The sequence below is a fragment of the Ceratotherium simum genome, chromosome 17, assembly GCF_057802395.1.
Source record: "Ceratotherium simum simum isolate JZ-2026a chromosome 17, ASM5780239v1, whole genome shotgun sequence".
Classification (NCBI taxonomy): domain Eukaryota; kingdom Metazoa; phylum Chordata; class Mammalia; order Perissodactyla; family Rhinocerotidae; genus Ceratotherium; species Ceratotherium simum.
Window position 1 is genome coordinate 20,919,386 of NC_141916.1, and position 24,602 is coordinate 20,943,987.

Sequence of the window (24,602 nt, forward strand, 5' to 3'; positions counted from 1 at the left end):
TTCTTTGTTTCATTTTTCTTATTTCTGTTCCAATGTTTAGATTAATTGAATTTTAAAATGATTTCTTTTTACCTCCACTATTGGCTTGTTAGTTCTTCCTCTTCTTTTCTTTTTCTTTTCTGTCTTTTGTTTTGTTGTTATTACTGCTTTAAAACAGTTCTTTCCAATAGAATTTTCTGTGATGATGGAAGTGTTCTATATCGGCACTGTCCAGTATGGTAACCACTAGCCACATACGGATATTGAATACTTGAAGCATGGCTAGTATGACTAAGGAAATAAATTTTTAATTTTCTCTAATTTTAATTTTAGTAGCCACATGTGGCAAGTAGCTATTGTATTGGACAGTGCAGCTGAAGAATTTATATTATACATGTTCAACTTATCACAATCTACCTTCAAATAGTGTAAGAACCTTACAACAACATATTTTCATTTCCTCTCTTAGGTCCTTTGTGTTTTTATTGTCATACATATTACTTCTACATATGCTAAAATCCCAAGTGCATTTTTATTATTTTTACTCTGGTTATTTATCTTTTGAAGAGATTAAAGTGTGAGAAAAATTTTTTATATTTTTCCTGCATATTTATCATTGCTCATACTCTCTATTCCTTTCTGTTGATCTGAATTTTTATGTGTTATTTTATAAAGGAAGCCTGAAGAACTTCCTTTAATATTTCATCTTTTGTTTGTTTAAAATAGTTCTTATTTTACCTTTCTTTTTGAGAGATATTTTTGCTAGGTAAAAACTTCTGGGTTGACCTTGTCCTCTGCTTTCCATAGCTTTTATAAGAAATCTGCTGGCATTATTTTCTTTGTTCCTCTATAGCAGAATGGCAGTCTTTTCTGCAAAGGGCCAGATAGTAAATTTTTCAGGCTTTGCAAGCCATACAAGCCTTTTAGGCTGTTGCAACTACTCAACTCTGCCATTGTAGCACAGAAGCAGCCATGGCAAATACACAAATGAATGTGTGGAGCTGTGTTCCAACTAAATTTTATTTACAGAAATAAGAGATAAGCTAGATTTGATCCACGGGCTGTAGTGTGCCAATCCCTGCTCTATATATAATATGTCTTTTTTGTCTGCCTGCTTTTAGAATTTTTTCTCTAGCCTTGGTTTTTAGCAGTTTGATGATCATGTGCCTTGGCATGTTTTTCTTTAAGTTTATTCTGCCTGGATTTCATTGAGCTTTCAAATTTGGAAATTTTTCAGCCATCATTTATTTAAATAATTTTTTAGCCCCTGACTCTTCTGAAACTTCTGTTACATGTATGTTAAACATCTTGATATGTGTCCCAGATCATTTTTGCTCTGATCCTTTCTTTTTCAATCTTTTTTCTCTCTGTACTTCATTTTGAATAGTTTCTATTTCTATGTCTTCAAGTTCTCTAATCTTTTCTGCTGTAGTCTATATAATTTACTATATTTCCTCCTGTGAAAATTTTAAATTTTGATAATCCTGATTTTATTCAATATTAAACTTTAAAATTTGTGCCATATTATCAAGGCATTACTTTACACAATAATATTTTACATTTTTTAACTCAACACAATTACAAAATAAAACTAATTACTTAAACAATACAATTTTCCTCTAATAAAAATAGCTTTATATAGAGGCTGCACCAGTTTGCATTCTCACCAGCTGTGTATGAGGGTTCCTGTTTCTCCACATCCTCTCCAACACTTGTTGTTTTTTGTCTTGGTGATTATAGCCATTCTAACGGGCGTGAGGTGGTATCTTAGTGTTGTTTTGATTTGCATTTCCCTGATGATTAGTGATGTTGAACATCTTTTCAGGTGCCTATTGGCCATCTGTATGTCTTCTTTGGAGAAGTGTCTGTTCATTTCCTCTGCCCATTTTTTGATTGGGTTGTTTGTTTTTGTTGTTGTTTAGTTGTGTGAGTTCTTTATATATTAGAGATCAACCCCTTGTCAGATGTATGTTTTACAAATATTCTCTCCCAGCTGGTTTGTTGTCTGTTCATCTTGATTCTGGTTTCATTTGTCTTATAGAAGCTCTTTAATCTGATAAAGTCCCACTTGTTTATTTTTTCTTTAGTTTCCCTAGTCTGGGTAGGCATGTCATCCGAAAAGATTCCTTTATAACCAATGTCAAATAGTGTGTTGCCTATATTTTCTTCTATGAGTTTTATAGTTTCAGGTCTCACCTTCAGGTCTTTGATCCATTTTGAGGGAAACGGTATGGAGATTCCTCAAAGAATTAAAAATAGAAATACTCTATGATCCAGCTATCCCACTACTGGGAATCTATCCAACGAACCTGAAATCAACAATCCAAAGTGGCTTATGCACCCCTTTGTTCATTGCAGCATTATTCACCATAGCCAAGAAGTGGAAGCAACCTAAGTGTCCCTCGACTGACGATTGGATTAAGAAAATGTGGTATATATATACAATGGAATACTACTCAGCCATAAAAAAAGACAAAATCGTCCCATTTGCAACAACATGGATGGGCCTGGAGCGTATTATGTTAAGTGAAATAAGCCAGAAAGAGAAAGACAAACACTGTATGATCTCACTCATATGTGGAATATAACCAACACATGGACAGAGAAAACTGTACTGTGGTTACCAGGGGCAGTGGGGGTGGGGGGTGGGCACAAGGGGTGAAGGGAGTCATATATATGGTGATGGACAAACAAAAATGCACAACCCAAAATTTCACAATGTTAAAAACCATTAAAACATCAATAAAAAAAAAGTTAAAAAAAATAGCTTTATATAACAGGTTTGACTTCAAACTGTCATTACAGTTCCACTCTTTGGCCCCCATTGTCCGGAGACAGGCACATTTTAACTCATGTCTTTAATGAATATTTTGCAACAAGTTCCTGAAGTTTTCCATTTCTTTCACACTGTAGAAATTCTTCCAAATGCCTTCAACAATGATACTCTTTCTTGTCTGGTTAGATGGAATTCATAAGTGGGCCCACTTTCTGGCATGTTTGCTGTTAATTTCTCTGAAAACAAGACCTTCAAAGCAGTGCCCAAACCTGACTCTGAATATTTTCCCACAGTCGACATTTAAACCAACCAACACAATCTGTAATTTTTGAAACATTTCTATAGTACAGCCTAAAGTCCGCCTTTAGTTAGCTTGCTCCTTTTTCTATCCCAAGCAAGAAAAAAAAAAAAAAGAATTCCACAAAAATGCAAAAGAAATTATTTGACTTCATGAAATATTTCCAGAGTAACTTAGTCTTCTGAATCTTAAACTTCATTTCTAGTGAATAGTTGAAATTCTGGGTGCTCAGAGAATGGCAGCACTTTAGACAAAGGCTTTAACTCTTTTTAAGTAGAGAAAATACAAGTTCTTGAGCCTTCTGGGACCTTCCCCTTCAGTCAAAATTCCATCAAACCCACTGGGAAAATTCTGTAATGTGTTTCCCCATTTCTTTTCCAACAGATATAGTAAAGGCTGTCTTGCACTCAAATGCACATTAACGCTTGCATATAGTCCAGATATAAGTCTGTAGAATACCATCTGCCCCCCTTTTTTTTTGGCATGGAGACCTTCTAGCCATCCGTGAAAAATATTCTCTTCACATTTCCCTTGACCAGAAGCCAAAATATTTAAAGGTCTTTTCATTGTCTGTGACTTGAAACAGTTTTCTTCATAGATGATGATATTCCCTATCTTCCAAGCATCTGGTCCCTTATAACTATGTAATGCTCAGGATTAAGAACAATTTACATATGCGGTATCAGGGTACTATACATCATCAGCTTCACAGAAGTTCTCTGAGGACTCGTCATGCTTGGCCCACTGCAGAACAGTCTTCCGTGTTTCCTCAGAGATTCATCCACAGCTCCAAATTGTTCAGCTTGTTCATATTCTTCAGTGAAATTATTGCCTTCTTCAGAATACCTGTAGCTTGCAGATTTAATTTAAACACTCGAGTTTTAAGTTTATTGATTTTACATTATATTACTTCTTACACTGAACTTATTCACTTTATCCTATGATATACATAAAACAGTTTCATGATACCAATATTAGTACTAGCAACAAAACTACAAAATGAAATTTAAGCGTTCTTTGCAGTTTGCTCTGTTCTTAGCATATATCCCACTTAGGAAGGAGAAAGTCCTGTGTTCAAAAGTCATTTGAAATAAGTCCTTCTTCTTGGTTATGTTACCAATCTCATACACACTTAAATTTATTTCACTTGCTTCCAATTTTAAGCATTGCTTTTGTTTCCTTTTTTTGGTTTAACTTACTTTTTGAATATGTAAAATAATTACCTGATTCTAAAGTCAAAACTACATAAAAAGGTATACTCAGAGGAGTCTCCCTTCCATTCTATCACCTGATCCCAGTTTCCCCTTTCCACCTCCTATAAATAACCATTTTTATTAGTTTCTGGATTATCCTTCAATGTTTCATTTTGTACAAAAAGTAGCTATCATATACACTGTTCTGCACCTTGCCTCACATAATATATCATGACGGTCATTCTCTAGCAACACATAGAAATATTCCTCATTCTGTTTATAGCTTCTTAGTACTCCACCATGTACCATAGGTTATTTAACAATTCAGCTCTTCCATGTTAATGGTATTTGGGTTATTTCTAGTCTTTTGCTGTTAAAAATAATGCCACAGTGAATAACCTTGTGCATATATCATTTCAGATTTGTACAGATGCACTTTTAGTATAGATTCCTAAAAATGTGGTTGCTGAGTTGAAGAGTGAATGCATCTATTTGTAATTTTGTTAGAGAGTACCAAATTCCCTCCTTAGGGGCTGTATCATTCTACATTTCCACCAGTAGCATATCAGTGTGTCTCTTTCCAGAGCCTTGGCAACAAAATGTGCTCTCAGACTTTTGGATTTTTGCCAACACAGTAAGAAATGCTATTTCAATGTAATGTAATTTGCTTTTCTTTTTTGAGTGAGTTGAGTATACATTTTAGCATTTTAAGGGCCACTTGCATGAATTTTTTAAAACTATCTGTTCGTGTCTTGTGCTCATTTTTCCACTGGATTTATGTCTTTTTATTTCTAGGAACTCTTTATATATTAGGGAGATTAACTTTTTCCTGTGATATAAGTTGCAAATATTTTGTCCAGTGAATCATTTGTCTTTGGCCTTATTTATGGTATTTGGGCCATGAAATTTTTAAAAAATATCTTATGTAATAGGATTTATGTCTTTTATTGATTCTAGATTTTGAGTCATAGAAATGCTTTCTCCACTACACCCATGAGTGATTATATAGAAATCTACCCATGTTTTCTTCTATAATTATAGGATTTCCATTTCGTAATGTTTAGTTAGCTGACACATGTGGAGTTTATCTTGTTGTGCAGTATAAGCTATGGATCCAATCTTACCTTTTACCAAATAGTACCCGCTTGTCTCAACAGCAATTATTAAAAAGTCCATTTTTGCCATTGTTTTGCTATGTATTATCATATATTAAATTTCTTTATGTACTGGATTACTGCTCAAACTTTCTATTATGTTCCATTAGTGTGTCTGTCTATTCAGGCACCAATTCTACACCATTTTAATTGTGAAGGCTTTATGGTATTTTAAATGTCTGGTAAGATTGGCCACTCCTCATTGCTCTTCTTTTCAGAGTTTTCCTGGATATTCTTGCTTATTTTTTTCCATGTGAACTTAAGAATCAACTTGTCTAACTAAAAAAAATTAAAAATTAAATTAAAAACAGAATTTTTATTGGAATTATGTTAAATTTACAAGTTCTCTTAGGCTATGTCTTTCATTTGCTTGAGTCTACTTTTGTGTCTTTGGGGGGTATTATAAGGTTTTCCTCATAGAGTTTTGCGTATTTCTTGTTAACTTTATTCCTAGGCGTTTTGTAATTATGGTTGCTATTACAAATGGGATCTTGATGTTCTCTTCTATGTTGGCTTCTAACTGGTTCTTCCTTGTATTTTCAAGGCACATTGACTTCTGTAAATTGCTTTTATATCCTGCTAGCTTACTGAATCATCTTTTTGTTTGCAATAGTGTTTCCACTGATTTGCTTTCATATTCTAGACACATCATCATATTATCTACAATTCCCATACGTCTAATTGCTTTCCTTGTAACAATGCTGTGTCAAATGTCTCCAACCCCATATTAGATGTTGTAGTAATAGTGGGTATCCTTGTTTTGTTTCAGACATTAGCAGGAATGCCTCCAGTGTTTTCCCAAGAAACTAGGAAGTAAATAAGATGCTCGTAAGCAAGATGCTTTATAATGTTAATAAAATACTCTTTTATTCCTTTTTGGAAGTTACTTTTTCTTAGGAATACATCTTGAATTTTCTCAAATGTTTTTCCAGCATCTATGGAGATAATTGTAAGATTTTTCTCCTTATATGTAATAATATTATTAAATATATTAATGTATTTCCTAACATTGAATCATCTTTGCATTTCTGAAACAGTTTCCATTTGGTCATGACATAATGTACTGTTTGATTCCGTTTGCTAATATTCTGTTTAGGATTTTTGCATTGATATGCATTTATGCATATCATGCAATATGCAATATGCATTTATGCAATCTCATAAATGAGAGTGGTCTGTAGTTTTCTTTTTTGTACAATCTTTATCAGATTTTGGTTTCAATGCTAAATTATCTCATTAAAATTTTCTTTTTTTAAAGATTTTATTTATTTATTTTTTCCCCCAAAGCCCCAGCAGATAGTTGTATGTCACAGCTGCACATCCTTCCAGTTGCTGTATGTGGGACGCGGCCCCAGCATGGCCGGAGAAGTGGTGCGTCGGTGCACGCCCGGAATCCGAACCCGGGCCACCAGCAGCGGAGCGTGTGCACTTAACCGCTAAGCCACCGGGCCGGCCCATCATTAAAATTTTTTGAAGTTGTCCTTTTTCTGTGCTTTAGAATAGAATTTGGATTATACGTCTTTAAAGAATCCCATTTGAAACCATCTTGGATACTGTTAGGGAGAATTTTTTTTAATATTCTATCCAGTATTTTAATTGTTTTCAGCAGAATGGATAGTCTAAATAAACTATTCCTTCTTTTGTCCTGGGGGAAAATACTCCCACCTTTCTTTACCTTATTTACTCCTTCTAATCCTTCAAGACATTGTTCACTTATAATCTGCTCTAAAAGTCTTCTCTCAACCCACCAGGTTGTGCTAAGGTGCCTCTTTTCTGGGCTGCTACTGGACATTATTCATTCTTGCATAGCTGTATTATACTGAAATAATCCATTAATGGTATTATTATCCTCCATTAGCCAAAAGTTTCTTGGACCAGGATCCTGTATTGCCTCCACTTTTTAACTTCCAGAGTCTAGTGACAAACACAGTGCCTGACATATAGTAGGAGCCTCAATAAATATTTGATGAACTGTTCTTTGATCAGATCCATGCCCTCCTCCCTACACACACCTGTTTCTTCTCCAGTTCTTATCTTTGTAAATGGCTGTTCAATTCATCCAGGAGCACACAGCAAAAATCTAGGAGTCATTCTTGGCAAACTGTACCCCCTCATCTTCAGCTTGTAATCAATCACCAAGTCCTATCAATTCTGCACTTAAAATATTTCAAATTCACCCACTTCTCTCCCTTTATATGGCCACCACCCTAGTCCAAGCCCCCATCACTTTTTGCCTTGATCACTTAACTGCTGTTTTCCCTATTTTAATCCTTGCTCTGCCCCTTCTGTAATTCGTTTTTCATCAGAAGGCCAAAGTGATCCTTTAAAAACACAGATATGATTATGTCACTTGCATAAAACCTATCAATTGCTTCCTATTCTTTTGGGATAAAGTTTAGAATCCTTAACATATCCCCCAAGAGCCTGCCTGATGTGGAGCATCCCTACCTTTCCAGCCTCACCTTGTGCCCTTTACCTCCTTATCATTCTGGCCTCCTTCTCCTCTTCCAACTTCCTAAGCTGTTTCCCTCTAGGAATCTTTGAATACTCTTGTCCACTTACTGGAAGGCCCACTCCCTGCACCTCTTCCACACTTTTGATCTGGTTGTACCCATTCATCTCCCAGGTCTGTGCTCAAGGAAGTTTTCCTTGACCTCCCAGTCTTATTGTGGTCCTCTAACGATTAGTCATATTACCCTCTACACTTTTCCTTTATAAAACTTACCACTATTGTGATTATTTAGGCATTCAGATGATTCTTTAACTAATGTTTATTTCTCACACTAAACTATAATTTCCCTGGAGACAGGGACCCTGTTGATCAACAGCATCTATCAAAATGAACAGCACAGTGATAGGATTTAATAATTATTTGCTGAATGAATGGAAGAATGAATGAATGAACAAAAGAACTAATCATTGAACTCTGCGCAAGAAGCTTGAAGGAACAAATTCCCTATTTCCCCTCCGGGGGGAGACATACTCCTACTAGAAATGGCATAGGCCTCAAGAGAGACAAAATTCTGAGATCAACCATGACTTGCTGCTCAAGCCCCTGAAATTGATTCAGAGAATCCAATCATTTTCTCACTAGTGGGACCCTCCAGATCCGTCTGGACCACCCAATGGTACCACGCAAGTGGGCATTTCTTCTGTTAATTTCTAGTCCTTGAACAATCTTAAAATTTCTTCTGCCAGAGTTTATCCAGTCTAATCTTGGTTTGCTAGGTAATTTAGCTATTACTGCCCACATTCTTGGAAAAATAGTATCATGTATATGTAATTTAAATATGATTAACATTGTTATTTGTTATTATCATTATCATCGTTATTTGTATTTTACTATATTTTTTTTTTTCAAAATCCCTCAGGCAGTCTTTCTCTATGAAGTCTCAAAATGTTTTAAAATTTTTCTGATAGTGGAAAATATTGGTAACTCGTAGGGCCAAAAAAATAGTAAAACATTGATGAAAATCTAACTTAAAAAACGCAATGATTCATAAGTTTCCCTGAGACTTGGGAAAAGTTAAAAGGAAAAAGAAAAAGAGTAGAGTTTGAGTATTGAGGGCATGTCTGCCTCTGAGCAGTTTCTGAAAGGAGTCCTTGTTTAATCCTGATGCCACATCTTGCGAGATTACCCCTGCTGCACATTAATACTGTTCTTTTCTTCGCTGAATTACTTTCTCTAGGACAATTTTTAAGTGTATAAAAAGTTTCATGAGGCTTACATTATATTTCTCTGAACTTTTTTTTAAATTTTCCTTTGCTTTATTTCCAAAGCTTCCTTTCAATTTTCCTTTTAAACGTGCCTCTGACTTCTTTCTCAGGCATCCCACTATTCCTGTCTTTGGGAGGTCAGTTTGCTTCAGTTCAATCCAGTCTGCATTTATCTAATACCTACCGTGTGTTTGGGACTGTGGCTCTGGGGGGAGGTGAGTGCACGAAATCCGAGCCCTGCCTTAGGGGTGCTTAGCCATGTAACTGGGAGGACTAGACATTTGGTATTCTCCTGGAACAAATACAAAATACAAAGATGACATAGATAAGAACCTACATTTATGTAGTTTACAAAACAACTTTTCACAAATATGATCTAAGTTTTGTGAAATTTACCATTGTGTAGGTGTTGTTACTCTCATCCTGTTGCACAGATCAGTGGACTGAGACTTCAATAATATAACTTGCTTAGACAGGTAAAGTGACTAGAGCTACTATCAGAACTGGAACCTTGGTCCTTATGGTGTTTGCATGATTTTACATTGTTTCTAAAACAAGGAATACGCTGTAAGCCATAACCCTAAAAATTGAAGAAATTCAAAGTAAAGAGAAAATACACTATTATATTAATGAAGGAAAGCTATTTTTTTGCAACCAGCCTGACATGGATCTTATTTTCTCACCCTACTTTGTTAACTTTGACCTATCCCCTCTCTCTCCTTCACTCTTAGGGTACCTTAAACTTCCTTTTGGTTCTTTTCTTTTTCTTTGGTGATGGGAGAAGAGCTTATCTGGAAGGAATCACTTATTACTCTAGGAAGGGTGTCAGGAAAACTGCTATAAACATCAGCCATGTGGCCCCTGAAGACAGATGAGACCTTTTTAGATGGATTAGTAATTGATGAGTTCTAGCCAGAAGCCAGAAAACTATTGTGAAAGGCATCATGGTACCACTTGAGAGGTTGCAAGGCAGAATTCCTCTCCTCCAGCACACTGTCACTCTAGAGGATCACACTCAACATCAGGAAAGGGTTTGGAGCCAGCAGGTGAAGAAAAGAGTTTTCCACTCCAAAAAGGAATTGCACAAAAGCCTGTGACCATGAGGTAGCTAAAATGCTCAAAAGAGCAAGACACCCAGATCTGTAACTTAGGACAGCTCAATGGCATCTACCCACAGAGACTGGCTACTAATATGTGCTGAACAGTGATAGCAGCAATCATTACAAGCAAAACATCACTATCAAATTTCTAGTTCAAGTTCGTGCCAAGGTCTGAAAATAGGAACACTAGTTGTACTGTCAATCAACACCATCTAATGAACGCTTCTTGAGAGCAGAACTAGAATTAGCAGGGGAGAGAAGAAAAATAAAAGTCTTATGAGAGACACAACACATTTTAAAAACCAAAAACAACTCAGGGAATCACTTGTAATCAAAACATGAAGATCAGTAATAACACACTGAAATGTATAGAGATGGAGTTGGGATATTGAATGCAAGATTCATGGGATGTGCTCAAAATACCACTTTATTTTTTGGCTTTTTCCATCTTTTAAAAATATTTACTGGGAGGAGATAATCTTCCCCTTTCCCTGAACAGAAAATTGGGCAGATTCCCTAACTCTTTGGTTCATTCTTCAATAACTAACAATCTTTTAAGTAACAGTCACTTTAAGCCAAAAAAGAGAGTCTTGATTTTGTAGTTAGAATGTTTCCCGTTCAAGATGATAATCAAATACTTCAGTCTTCATTCTAAGGTATTAGTCTAAGACTTCTCCTTCTCCCCCTTTCCCACATAAGGCCTCCTGTGGCTGGTGGCTGCTTTCCTTCAGCTTTCCCCTCAAAGTACCAGGTAACTGCTATTTGATCTGCTGTGTAAAAGTGGGAGGAGGCAGGACGGCTAAGGGAATAGGGCACTTCTGTTTTGATACAATGAGTTTGTACTACCTGGGTCTAGCAGATGGTTAAAGTTGACTCTTTTTCTTGTAAGGTGCTTTTAAAGGTTCTTTGGAGATTCCCATCATTAGATACCTCTCACTTGAGTCCCTTTGGCCTAGACAGATGCAGGTGGTTGCCTGCAACAACTTTTGTGGGTTCTGGGATTCCTGTGTTCATCTCTAGCTTCTGGTCACTGGGTCCCTCCACACCTCTGGACAGCCCTTTTGAATAGAGCAAAGGTAACCCCATGCTGACTGTCATTTACATGGCCCATATCTGTCCAGGGAAACATTTACGCATTCATCATCCCTACCGAATCTAGGAGTGCTGGCGGATCCCAGCGCAGCCACCCCTGCCTTGTAGCTACCGCCCTCTTTAATTTACAGGCAAGAGTCAGTGCAGTTCTCTGTCTTTTACAACTATGGGAAACAGCGTCCAAGTTCTCTGGTCCCACAGAAGCCCCTCTTTAGGCTTGAGAAGAGGGATGCAGCACCAGCACTACCTCTCGCTCTGAGTGGAAAAAGGGTGGGAACTTAACAGCACAAACAAATTTCTCTGCAAGAAACCTCTTCACAGACTGTTTCTTTCTACACTCTCTTGATCTCACTGTAAAATACAACTGTTCTTCAACATTGACTTACTACATAAAAACTTTATTGAAATAATGATCATTAATTGAAATCAACTATTTACAAATCTGTCTCCTAACCCTTGACAATAAGGGAATGTGTCTCTCCATCTCTATCTTCCCTGTACTGCTAAGCACAGAGCCTGGAGCAAAGCAGGCCCAGTAAATGTTTGATGGATGTGTGAATGAAAGAATCTGAAACCTCCTTTGGTTGTGCAGTGGCTTCTCAGAGACACTATAAAAGAATCTTTATGGATGGCCTATTTTATCACTCACTGCAAGGCTAATCATTCTTATATTCATAAGATGCTGGGAGTTTCCCAGAATTTATACACCTTAGCATTTACCAACCAAGAAATTTTAAGAGATGAGACAACACAGGGAAAAAAATTCATCTTTTTTCAAGGAAGAAATGGATAAATAAACATGAGATAGTTCAGGTTTTTAGAAAACTTATGGGATGTCAAATCAAACTTTCTTGGAAAAAATTTCCCCAAAAGCTGCAAGAACTGTGAATATTGTCTGAGTAGTTTATTTCCAAACCCTAAAGCTGGACAAAACAGCAAAGAAACAAAAAATTAGATGTAAAATAATTGGCAAAATGCTAATGTGTTAAATATAGGTGATGGGTATAAGGAGTTCAACACACTATTCTGTCTAGTTTTTTGGTATACTTGAACATTTTTATAATACAAATAACATTAAAAAATTGAAGCTGGGAACAAGTGCTGTCTTTACCCTGCTTTAGAAAAGAAGTGCCAGAAGCAAAAAAGGAACAGAAACTATGTAGACTTTGCCATTTTATAATTAATTGAATTATAATGGGGCCTTCACAGGTCCCATTAACATAGCAGTATTATGATAGCCAAAAAGCTGTTTTTATTTGGATTAGGGAGTAAAAATTGTAGAAGCAGAAATTTTTGCTTAGGAATTAGGTAGATTCAGAATTTATAGAAATAGAAGGATATTTGGAGATTATTTCAGCCAATGCTCTTACTTTACAAGTGAGAAAACTGATGCCCAAAGAAATTGAATGAAATAACTATCAATCTCAGAGCCAGAACAAAAACCTAGGTCTTCGGTACTCTGGTTTCTCTTTCTACCACCCTGGTTGGCACATGACATTGAACAAGAGCTGCCAAGTTGTGGAACATCAGAGAAGGGATGGATACCACTCTTAATGTCTAGTACTTTCATTTGCTGGGTCCTTTGACTTTATCATTCCTGCTGATATGATCAGTGGTGGGGACTGCCTTCTTTTCTGCAGTGGATTCTCTGAGACACAGTGGTGGGCCCAGAGAGCTAGACTTAGTAAGATGAAAGCCAAAGAAGCAGTCGCCAACCCCTCAACAGGTCAGTTGTGTGAAGCTTATGCTCCACTTGGAGAAAGCCATGGGTGGTGCCAAGTGGAGCATCTCCTTCCTTGATCCAGAGAGAGGGAGGCTTAGCAGGCCCGGGCCCAGGGCATCATGGAATGGAATTTATTACATTTCTGCCTCTCCTCTCCTTAATTCCCCAGCCAAGTAGGATCCACAAGGGTCTGGGGAGAATATACCATTGGACTACTAATGTGAGTCACACAGTCCTAGACACAGGCATGGGAGTTTGAGAGGTACTGACTGAAATGAGGTTAGGTCTGGATGAGGCATGTGGGTGGCTTGACTTTTCCTATGATCTTCCCTGCTGGTGACCGGGAAGGACTTAGGTTCACAGAACGAACTCCCCCATTTTGGATCAGCACGAACACAAGTATCTCTTGCCTCTGTGTTTGGAGGTTTAATGTCCTTTAGAGCCCTGATACAGATTTTTGGTTTAGAAGCAATGGGCGCAGAATCAAACTGTTTCCATTCACTGAATTTGGTCAAATGCCTTAGAGTAGTTCGAGTAGTTGGGGATGGGGAACTCTAGCCTCCATACAATCTCATGCAGGTTCCTTCAAGCTTTCCCAAGTAAATCTATGAATTAAAAACAATGTAGTTAATATGTAGCTACAGCTTCAAGTCAACTCCCAGGACCCTCTCCCAGTTAGCCCGCTGCCGCTAAGCCCCTCTTCCACAGAGCTGCCAATGACCAAAGCAGCCTTTAATCCAGAGTCTGGAATTGATGGTTTGCAGTCTGAATGTTGCCTGCTTTTAAAAATGATTCTTAAAAAAAAAATGTTGCCAACATTTGCAATTTGGGAGAATTCACTTTTTTAAAATATCTGGTTTTTAGCTTCTTTTGAAAAATTGGACAACCTCCCCAACAGCAGAGTGGTGGGAGGTGGGAGGACATGTTCCTGCATGGCAAAAATCCTTTGCCCTTGGAGCTCAGAGGAGGCTCACTCCACAGACAGAGCATGAGCCATCTCCTCACTGATGTACGTGAACTACCTGGGCCCTGCTTTACTCTCAAACTGGTTAGATTTTGTTGCTTAGAGCAAGCCTTGGGGAGTGGTCGCTGGCGCACTCAGCGGTTAAACAGGCTGCCGGGTAAAGCACCACACTTACAGTCTGCCTTTGTGGGCTGCTTCACTCTTTGCATGCACCACTACGTGCTGCTGGCTTCGAAATGTTTTTGCTTGGAATGGAAAGCACATCTCTCAGAGGTGTCAGCATCTCTCTGGGTGGGAAGGGATATTGTTAGCATGTGCATCTTTTTCAGGCCTCAACATTTGTGTCTGTACACCTCTTGGGTGGTTATCTTTGGTATAGTTCCCTTTGAGGAAGGGCGGACAATATCCAGAAGTGTTCCAAGAAGCATAGATGCGTTCCAATATTATGAATAACGCTGGAAGTCTGCGTTATTTGCCAAAGGCACATCTAACAGTTTAGTCTCCTAAGCAACTGAACCTGTGTAGCGAATTTGGGAATAATCTGAGAATAAGGTGCCCAGGCCAGATCTCATATGCACACAGCGGGAAGCAGCGGAGGGCAGGGACGGCCCCACTGCAGGCCTGGTGCACGCAGGCGCAGCCCCACAGACTCGGTCCAACAGGCCGGCCGGTGAGCTTTTTGCCCATTGTAGCTCACTGTGGAGCTCCACAGCGGCCGAGAGCACCACATTGCGCCTGCGCTCAAAGCCTCCGGACGAGACGAGAAAGTACCCGGTTAATTGGTAGGACGGAGGCTGCTTCACGAGTCTGCGCAGGCGCGTCCCGCCTAGGGACACTGGTCAGTGCGCAGGCGCCCTTTCTAGTCGCGCTTCGCAGCCTGTAAACAGGAGGGGGCCAGCTGGAGACAACTTCTGCTTCCGGGTCACGAATTGACAGCGGCTTTCAAGAGCCAGCTCGGCCCCGCGCGTCGGTGAGTGCGGCCTCGCTGCGGGAATACCTGCAGCTAGGTTCCCTAACCCGGGGCACTACGCTCAGTAACGCATCCTCCACTCCTCTCTCGGGTCCGCGAGCCCTCGAGGCAGAGACATCGTTCCCGGCCTTGGGAGATCGGGGCGGGGGTTGGTCCGCCTCTGGGGCTCCCCCGGCGCAGACTGTGCGACCCCTTTTCAGTACCGGCCCCAAGAGACCTGCCGGGATTGCTGCGATCTTTGGGGAGCACTCGTGGAAAGTGACACCACACGTCCTCGCATTTCTTGCCCTTGCCCTCCGCCCCTTAGCCTCGGCGAGACAAAGCTGCTGCGAGCCCTCCCCCAGCAGGTGCGGTGGGGCTGGGGGCGCCTCTGGCTGCCCGAGAGTCTCCTCGCCCGGGCGGGAACCGGGGCCTCGCTAGCACCGGAGCGGTTGAATGTCGCCTCTTTCCCGTTTGCTTTTAGCTTCGCGATAAAAATCCCTTGGTGTTTTCTCTGGATCGAAGTGAAAGAAAACGGGGGAGAGAGGGCTTTCAGCTCCAGCAGACGAAAGGGGCCACTTGGGGTCAAACCGTGCACGGGCTACCGTCCAGAGATAGGTCGAGTTTAGATTTCCTTGACCCTTCCTGACAGTGTTGACCCTTCCAGAGTGTTGTCATTGTGCCTCGAAGTTTCACTCTTCACCAGGAGCTTCGAGGCAGCAGCAGAGGACCACTGGTCATATTCTGAGTTAGGAGTTCCTAGCCGGGAGTCCAAGAGTGCCCCGAACATGATTGCAGGGTTTCGTTTCTTCTGATTACCATGGCCCAGAAACGGTTTACAGCACCACTTTGGTCTAAGCCTTCCACTTGAGAGGCTCTGTCTGCTGCCCCCATTCTTGGAATCGCTGACTCAAATGCAGTTCTGCCTTTTTTCCCTTTTTCCTTGCAACAAAGAAGTATAAGATGCAGACCCTTGTCTCTGAGGAGTTTAGTGGCTGCTGGAGAGATTAAAACATATGCCAAGTCTAAACTATCTAGAAAATTTCAAAGAGACATATAAACAAATGTATAAGCTTATTCATTCATAATAATGTAGGGGCTGGGCCGGCCCCGTGGCTTGGTGGTTGAGTGAGCGCGCTCCACTGCTGGCGGCCCGGGTTCGGATCCCGGGCTCCCACCGACGCGCTGCTTCTCCGGCCATGCTGAGGCCGCGTCCCACATACAGCAACTAGAAGGATGTGCAGCTATGACACACAACTATCTACTGGGGCTGTGGGGGGAAAAATAAATAAATAAAATCTTTAAAAAAAAAATAAATAAATAAAGTAGGGGAAAAGGATACCCAATCTGAATCATTGATACCTATGAATTGAATATTTTTAACTTGCTTTCTATTAATTAGTACTGTATACATTTTAAACAGATAAATGTCTACTGATTAGCAAAATAGAAACTATTAGAGTTTATGGTATATTACATAATGTATAAGGAGACACTCCATCACAAAAAGCAAAAATTGCATAGTATGAAATGACCAAAATAATTTTAGGATTTTTCTCTTAGTAATCATCATATGCGTAACATGTTTAATTGCGACAAGTCTTGAATTTTTTAGGATCCAAAGTAATAAGCTTTACATTGGTTCAACAGATATTTATTGAGAACCTGCCATGTGCCAGGCACTATTGAAAATGACACTATATTTGCGCCCAAGGAGCTTATAGTTTAGTACGAACAGGAATTCCTAAACAGTTACACCTAGAGAGCTGATACTGCATGCTACATTTTCTCTAAAGTTTTTGATATATGATTTTTCATAGAAATGCTCTGCCTTGTTTGCTGTAATTTTAAATGTTCTCCAACTAGTATATTGCTCTTATACAGTCAAAAGTTTTATCATAGTTGAATTAAATATACTGCATTATTTTCTTCTTCCATCCTAGAACTCTCTTGTTGTAGTTTCAACATATATTTGCCGAAATCTATTTCTCAGTTGTCACAAACAGCCAGTTATTGAAATTTTTAATTCATTTTGCACTCTTAAATCTGCTTGTTTTCCTACAATTGCAAGCATATGTCATTGGCGTGAACTTTTAATTTTTTTTCTAATTTTATATAGATGGCTCCAGAGTAATTATACTTGTGCGTTCCTTCCTCATTTTAGAATATTACCTCAAATAGTTCCCATTCTTTCTTTGCTGAAGACATTTAAAACTATTTCACAGATGTCTTGTGATTATTAACATAGATGTATTTGTTCCATAGCCTTTTCCCTCTCTTCTCACAGGTAACAATCACTTCCATACCCTTTAGTCAATCAACCAATATTTATTAAATACCTACTTTTTGTGAGACTCTGTGGCTGTCCTTACATGGGCAAAAAAGTAGAAGACAAGGGCCTTGCCTTCCAAATGATTACAATTTAAACGGAGAAACAATATGAACATAACTATAGTGCAAGGCCAAATGTAACAAGTAACCTAAAGGTGGTGCTGATAATAAAGACCACAAAATTGAGAGGAGGAAAAGAGTGTTTCATGGCACCTTCAGCCTTAAAAACTCCCCTTCCTTGCCTAGTTTTGTTCTGAAACCACAGAGTTCCTTGGGGGGTCTTTGGGCCTCTTGGGGAAATCTTGTGCTAGACCAGGTCAGAGAGTAGAATTGAGGTTCCGAGGGTCAGAGCATTTGTGTCCAGGTTTACCCAGCTCCCTAAGCAACTATTATAATCTATTTCCTTATGATTAAGAAAAAATGATGTTCATTAATCACTGATCTCTTTGAAATCTGCTTTTAGTATTGGGAAGGCCTCAGAGAACTCCTAACTCTAAGGACATGTATGCCCAGTGATCTTGTGTATGCCTAAAACTTCTTCGTTTCAGGCAGTTTGGAGCATGTGAACATACTCTGAGCCTTGATGAGTTCCAGTATGTGGTATATTATGCAGAGCATTCAGAGCAAATACTCTCTCTCAGAGCGCTTAATCCGAACAATCGCTGCCATTCGGTCCTTCCCACATGATAATGTAGAGGACCTCATCAGAGGGGTGAGTGTGCTGTTATTGACACAAGAGTCCTTTGGGAGGTTAAGTGGGAAGGTTCCTGGGGAATCCTAATAGATTACAGATTTGCGGCTTTGACTCAGCACAAGATCACAAAGAGTTTTTACAGTCTTCTTAAATGTATTAACTTGACCATTACAATATATTTTCCCTGTGTTTTGCTTCTCTTCCCCTCTCCCTTTCGCTTTGTGCATCTGATATTTTCTTCAGGAAATATGTTCTAGATAACCCTGGTCTCATGTTCTTTGTAAAATCTCTGTTTGGATATGGTACATATGGGATCCAGCAAGCTCAAAGTCTTCTACATATGTGGTACAGAGGGAGGAGGGAGGCGAGCAAAGCAGAAGTGGTTTTCAAATCCTTGTGGTTTATGATAATTACCTAGAGAGCTATCACTTGCCTTCTGTCTTAACAACAGTTGCCACTTCTAGTTCTGGAGAGATTATCAACCCCTAAAATGCATGGTAACTTCTGACTTAAGAAAACACCTTAACTATCTGCTACCTAATCACTGCTATTCAGTAATTCTGTTACATGACTAGTATCCTAGAAGGTCTTTGATACCTTTTTCTGTATATTATTCCTGTTGAAGAGAAGTTACAGGGTAATTTTTTGATCACTGCAAAATGCATCCAGATGGTTACTTCTGTGCATTCTTTTTAACAACTTATAGAATCCTTATTTACAGCCTGGAGCTCTGTAGCTGCTTCAGAGTTGTATGGAACAGGTGTGAGAAGAAAGTCATACAGCATTAGCTTGTTCTCAGCAGAAGTGGTATCAGAAGACTCAGCAGTAGAAACTTTGTCACGTTCTAATTCTAGCTCTGCTGCTGAGTCATCCAGTGACTTTGGTCTGACTGTGGTATCTCCATCTCCTTTATCATATTAGAGACAGAAGTACCAGCAGGGGCTACGTGGCAGGGAATGCTGATACCATGAGGCTACTTTGAAGATGTTTGTAAACAAAAAGATAGTGTTAAGATGACCTTACTATTAGTGACAGTCATCTGTTGAATGGCAGAAAGAACATGCCAGTCTCCTGGCTTCAGTCTGACAGACTCACTTTCCTGACTTTTTCAGAGCATGGTGGCCATAGAAAGTGGCTTGCTTTTCCAGCTTTCCTGCCTGATGATAAGGTTCCCACTGCTTTTACACATAAGGTTATATCCCCAGTGATGTCCAAATGACAATCTTGAAGGCTACCTTGTGGAGAAACTTAATAACTTGATCTAAGGAATTGACAATTCCTTTCATTCATCTTCAGCGTATTCTCTTGATTTGGATATTAGCATTATAATATTATTTAATTACAGTCATGCATTGCTTAATGATGGGGATATGTTCTGAGAAACGTGTTGTTAGGCAATTTTGTCGTTGTGCAAACATCATAGGTGTACTTACACAAACCTATTGCTATACCCTGCTACACACCTAGACTATATGGTACTGATCTTATGGGACCACCATCGTGAATGCGGTCCATTGTTGACCAAAACGTCATTATGCAGCACATGACTGTAATAGGGATAGAAACTGGGACCAGTAGTATGTTTACAGTATGGTCAGAGTTAGACCCTCTTCCCCCCCGGACTCAGTTCTGAGTCTCATCCTGCTCGGTGAGCACACTGATTGAAGTTTCCTCTGCCCATAGGGAGCAGATGTGAACTGTACCCACGGCACACTGAAGCCCCTGCACTGTGCCTGCATGGTGTCGGATGCCGACTGTGTGGAGTTACTCCTGGAAAAAGGAGCTGAGGTAATGTTTTTAACACTGTCACATTAATGATTTACTAAAACTTGAGCTTCACATTTTCTTAAAATTTCTTGTCTCTTCTCCCATCTCTTCCCACTTTCTGGCTCATGGTAGCATTGGCATAGCCAATATTAAAGCAAAATGTAATCATAAATATATAAAATGATCCTAAGGATTTCATTCCTTTGCTTTCTTTCTTAAGCTGTCCATGGCTCCAGGAAGAGGGAATTTTATCTCCCCTTTCTCTCCCAGCCTTCCTTCTTGGGTTGTTTTTATTTCCATTTAATCCTCTCATTGCCTGTTGACTGTCCAGGAGCTGTAAGTGCAGAGGCTCCTCAACTCTGATTAAATCTAAACCATTTGAGACCTGCTGTGAGACGTGCACTTTTAATACCACTGTCACTGGGAGATAAATATCATTAGACAATCCCTTCCTCAGGAATCGGTTACTTGTGCTATTTCTGCCCACTAATTATTTTCTGTTTTAGAATATGTTGTTCCTGTCTTCTTTCTAATGTGAGTATCTTAACATAAAAAGCATAGATTAATTTATGTTGGCATTAGCAAGAAGCAGGAGAATATAATGAATCTTTAAAAGAATAGACTCTGGAGTCAGACTTCATGGATTTAAATTTCAGCTCTGTTACTTCCAGCTATGTGGCCTTGAACAAGTTACTTAACCTTTCTTTGCCTCAGTTTCCCCATCTGTAAAGTGGTGATGATAATAGTATCTTCTTCATCAGGTTGTAAAGTGTTTAGAACACTGGCATGTAATAATTGCTAAGTAAGTGCTTGTTAAATAAATTAGCAGTTTTGACTATTTGTGAGCAATCTTGAAGGTGCATATGCTGAGGTGCTATTTGAATCAGACATGCCATGAAGATGGCGTGCAGGTCCCAGACACACTGGTCAGTAAGCCTAAGGGGCCAGCCCCAGCATCCTCATCTCCGCAGAGCCATGTTATTCTCTACTTGTCATTATCTATTTCATAACTTTTGTGAGTGACCCTGAAATGAAAGCCAGTGATTAATGCCAGTGATGAAAGTGAAAATATCCTGGAAAAAAAAAAGTTTTTAGCTAAATAGAAGGTTAAACTCAGTTAAATCAGTTTTTCTTTATTGCATTTTATGGGGGAAGATAATGCTATTTATAAATTTGGGTTTGAAGTCTTTGTAGCCTTCAAAACCTATGGGTGATGCTGATTTTTAGCAAGCTGCTGCTTTTCCAGCACTGGCAGATTTGTGCTCTTTCCTCTACATGCTTTCATCCAGGTTCTCTTGTGACCCCATAGCATATTTTTGCAAGGGGCTGACTTGGATTAACAATTTGAGCTTCTCTACATGGATAAAGAACACAGCAAAGCTACATGGGCACAGTCTGGCCTGACTATTTTTCAGTCTGGTTGTCATTAGCCACAGGATAGAGTGAGTCGGAGTAAGTAACATATTCCAAAACCTTTACTCCAGCTAGTAAATTCAAGCTGCTTTCCAATAAATGTCTTTCAGACTAGTTACAAGGACTTAGTCTTCATCTTCTCTTTCTTTACCCCTTACTCCATGGTAGAGATTCTAGTGAATAGTAAATAAGAACATAGCAGCAAAAATCAAAATAAGGCAGGCCAGCTAATCAACGCACATAATAGAGTGTTCATTGTTTGGGGGACAATTCTTTTCCTATTTGCTAAGCTCCTGTCATGTCTCCCTCTTGACCACCAAGACTCCCTGGGAAGTGCATGTTGACCCTCTTGTTCAGAACATTACATAGCAAAGGTAGTAGATAAACACATGCAAGCTTCTTTGCCCACCTGTCTTCCTCCGAATACTCTGTCTACTATAATATAGTTCCTCTCTCTTTACAGGTGAATGCCCTGGATGGTTACAACCGAACGGCCCTCCACTATGCAGCTGAGAAAGATGAGGCTTGTGTGGAGGTCCTGTTGGAGTATGGTGCAAACCCCAATGCACTGGATGGCAACCGAGACACCCCACTTCACTGGGCAGCCTTTAAGAACAATGCTGAGTGTGTGCGGGCCCTCCTAGAAAGTGGGGCCTCTGTCAATGCCCTGGATTACAACAATGATACCCCACTCAGTTGGGCTGCCATGAAGGGAAATCTTGAGAGTGTGAGCATCCTTCTTGATTATGGTGCAGAGGTCAGAGTCATCAACCTAAAAGGCCAGACACCCATCTCCCGCCTGGTGGCTCTGCTAGTCAGGGGACTTGGAACTGAGAAAGAGGACTCTTGCTTTGAGCTTCTCCACAGAGCTGTTGGACACTTTGAATTAAGGAAAAATGGTACCATGCCACGAGAAGTGGCCAAAGACCAGCAGCTATGTGAAAAACTGACTGTTCTGTGCTCAGCCCCAGGAACTCTAAAAACTCTCTCTCGCTATGCTGTGCGCCGTAGCCTGGGACTCCAGTATCTGCCAGATGCAGTGAAGGGCCTTCCACTGCCAGCTTCTCTGAAGGAATACCTGTTACTTGTAGAATAGCCTGGAGGAGACATTTGCACCATCACGCAGAGAACTCTGGGTGAGATTTTTCCCTGCAACACTGTCTTTGTCTTAGAAAACAGGAAAAGCTGTTGTTCCTGTTGTGTGGTTTATATTTCGAGGCAATGTCTCACAACAGTAACTTCTACATCACCTCCCCTCCCCAAACCAAGCAACCAAACAAAAGAAAAATCCCTCACTTGTGTTTTCTGTTTATTGCTTTCATGGCTTTTTATATTGTACCCTGCAAAAGAAGAGGTCTCCCCCACCCTCCCCTTTAGGGAAAAAGTCAACAGTGCAACTAAATTTCTCTAGGAAGATGAAGAGTATTTAAAGAGTGTGTGTTTGGTTTTCCTTTGGGGACATGATTAATGTTTCAGAAGAATCCTTCTAGAAGCATTTTAGTTGATCTGTGAAGAAGTTTAAGAAAATTCCAGCTAACAATTGTGGCCCAAAGATGAAGATACTACAACATCAAATGGTGTGCAGATTCAGAATTGGGGCTGCAAGATAGCCCTAGAGGGCCACATCATGGGGTGTTCAGAAGGGACTGGCCCCCCTTTTCATCATCAAAGAAAACAGCAGCCTTTGCCTCTTTTCCATGGGTGTGCCCAAGGGTTACAGTAGTGCAGCAATGTCATTTCAGAAAGGTTGTCTTGCTGTTTTCCACACAGTAGACGAGATAGCAGGTTCTAAGCAGTCCTTAGAACTCTTCTTCTAGTGCAGTTCTCTCTCTTCCAGAAAGCCAGTTTGCTCTAATGGCTTCGCAGGCATTTCCGGAACCGTAGGCGGAGGTGTCTGCTCTAGGAGAGATGGGCTGGGCTGCCTTTTCCCGTGGGTCTTCTTCATTCCCTATAACAAGCTCACTCTGCTAAGAGTTTGGAGTTATTTTTCTTTCCATTGTTTTGGAACCTTTGCTTTTGACTGATCTATACAAGACATTGGTGGAGTTGGGGAGTAGGGAAAGAGCGTCGTAAGAGCTTTTTAGATGGCTCACCTACTCCAAAAGGATCTGTTTTAGTGAACAATAGTCAACAATACCCTTCCTTTTCATGTTCCTAAACTAGATCAAATTATTATTGATCTTAGATGACCTGTATGCAAATTTGAAAAACTTTTTTTTAAACTGATTGGGAACTACACATAAAAATGAACGGAATCTGCTGACACAGCTAATTTGAAAAAGTATGTCTGCTTTTGTCCTTTTGCTGTTGGTGTTTTTTGCTCACTTAAGAAAAAAAGAAATAAACAGTTCTAAAAGTAAGTCTGGCAGTTTCTACTGTTCCTACTTTCTCCACATTATTTAATCACCCTGAGCCCCAGTGTCCTCAACTCTGAAATGGGGTTTGCACCACCCCCATCATAGGTTGTGTTGAGGATTCAGTGATAACAGTGCTTGACATTATTATTATTAATTTCCCTTCCTCTTAAAGAACTGTACAAAGAGCATTTGGCTGCTTTAATTCCAGACTCTGACAAGCCTTCTCAGTCACTATTTAGAACTTGTCGGGGTACAGCAGGAATACTTTGGAGAGCCAGCACAAGTGCTGTACTAGAGATAATCCCCCCCCACACCTCGTAAACCTTGAACCTCTGCTGCTTCATCAAGCAAGTGGGGAAACTGGGTGGGAAGGAATACGTATGCCTGTGCTGGGAGCCAGGATCTGGTTATTGGAAGCTAATCTTAAACCTGGCATTCACAGGGCACCATCCTGTCAATTTGGGGTATAATCTGTAGTCCCAGTCCTGAAAACCAACTGCCTTACATGGGCACTTGGCTAATGAGGAGGAAGGAGCTATTGTTATGGAATAGAAAACAAATTGAGCTGAATAAGAACTAAGAACTTCCCAAAGCAGTAGTTCAACCAACCCACCAAACCAAGTCCAAGAGTGAGTGTCTCTATTTCCCAGGCTTTCAAAATGTACATGTCTCCCCACAAATGGAGTCTGGCTTTCATCCAGGAAGGAATACAGGGGGAAAGTTGAGAAGGAAGAACTCTGGGTTGTCAGAGGAGGAGTAGAGATCATGGGATGACTGGAAAAAAGCAACCCTGGGTAATGGGTATATGATCAAGAGGTAAAATACAACTTTATGCCAAAGGGAGAGTGGAGCGTCCTATTGGTGGCAGAGGATGAGGTGACAGAGGAGAGAGTCGTGTGAGAGGAGGGTAAAAGGACCAGCGTACTGTGTTCTAGGACCCTGTGTACGGGGTCAAGTGATGCTGCAGAAAAATAATCCATGAGGTAGAGGGAAGTACACGGGGTGGTCACATGGGCTGCATTTTCCCAGGTGTGTGTTGGGGCAGAGTCTGGTGCTTGGGTATTACATTCCACTTGTGAAGATGATAACAGGATG

General features: G+C 40.0%; 1 protein-coding gene and 1 pseudogene across 3 annotated transcripts; one reads left to right on the plus strand and one right to left on the minus strand.

Annotated features, from left to right (window-relative positions):
* Positions 1–2,837: 2,837 nt before the first annotated feature.
* On the minus strand, positions 2,838–3,916 carry LOC101401143 (ERO1-like protein alpha; annotated as a pseudogene).
* Positions 3,917–14,880: 10,964 nt separating this feature from the next.
* On the plus strand, positions 14,881–23,528 carry ASB8 (ankyrin repeat and SOCS box containing 8). Of its 3 annotated transcripts, none has more exons than XM_004428944.3 (4): positions 14,881–14,966; positions 17,825–17,988; positions 19,654–19,758; positions 21,614–23,528. In XM_004428944.3, exons 2-4 carry the CDS (start codon positions 17,860–17,862, stop codon positions 22,244–22,246), a joined length of 867 nt encoding a protein of 288 aa, XP_004429001.1. In that variant the 5' UTR covers positions 14,881–14,966; positions 17,825–17,859; the 3' UTR covers positions 22,247–23,528. The 3 variants fall into 3 exon arrangements, with proteins under 3 accessions (XP_004429001.1, XP_087298613.1, XP_014641889.1); XM_014786403.2 differs by having other exon boundaries at positions 14,908–14,966; positions 17,829–17,988; XM_087442487.1 differs by lacking the exon at positions 17,825–17,988 and having other exon boundaries at positions 14,899–14,966.
* Positions 23,529–24,602: the final 1,074 nt, after the last annotated feature.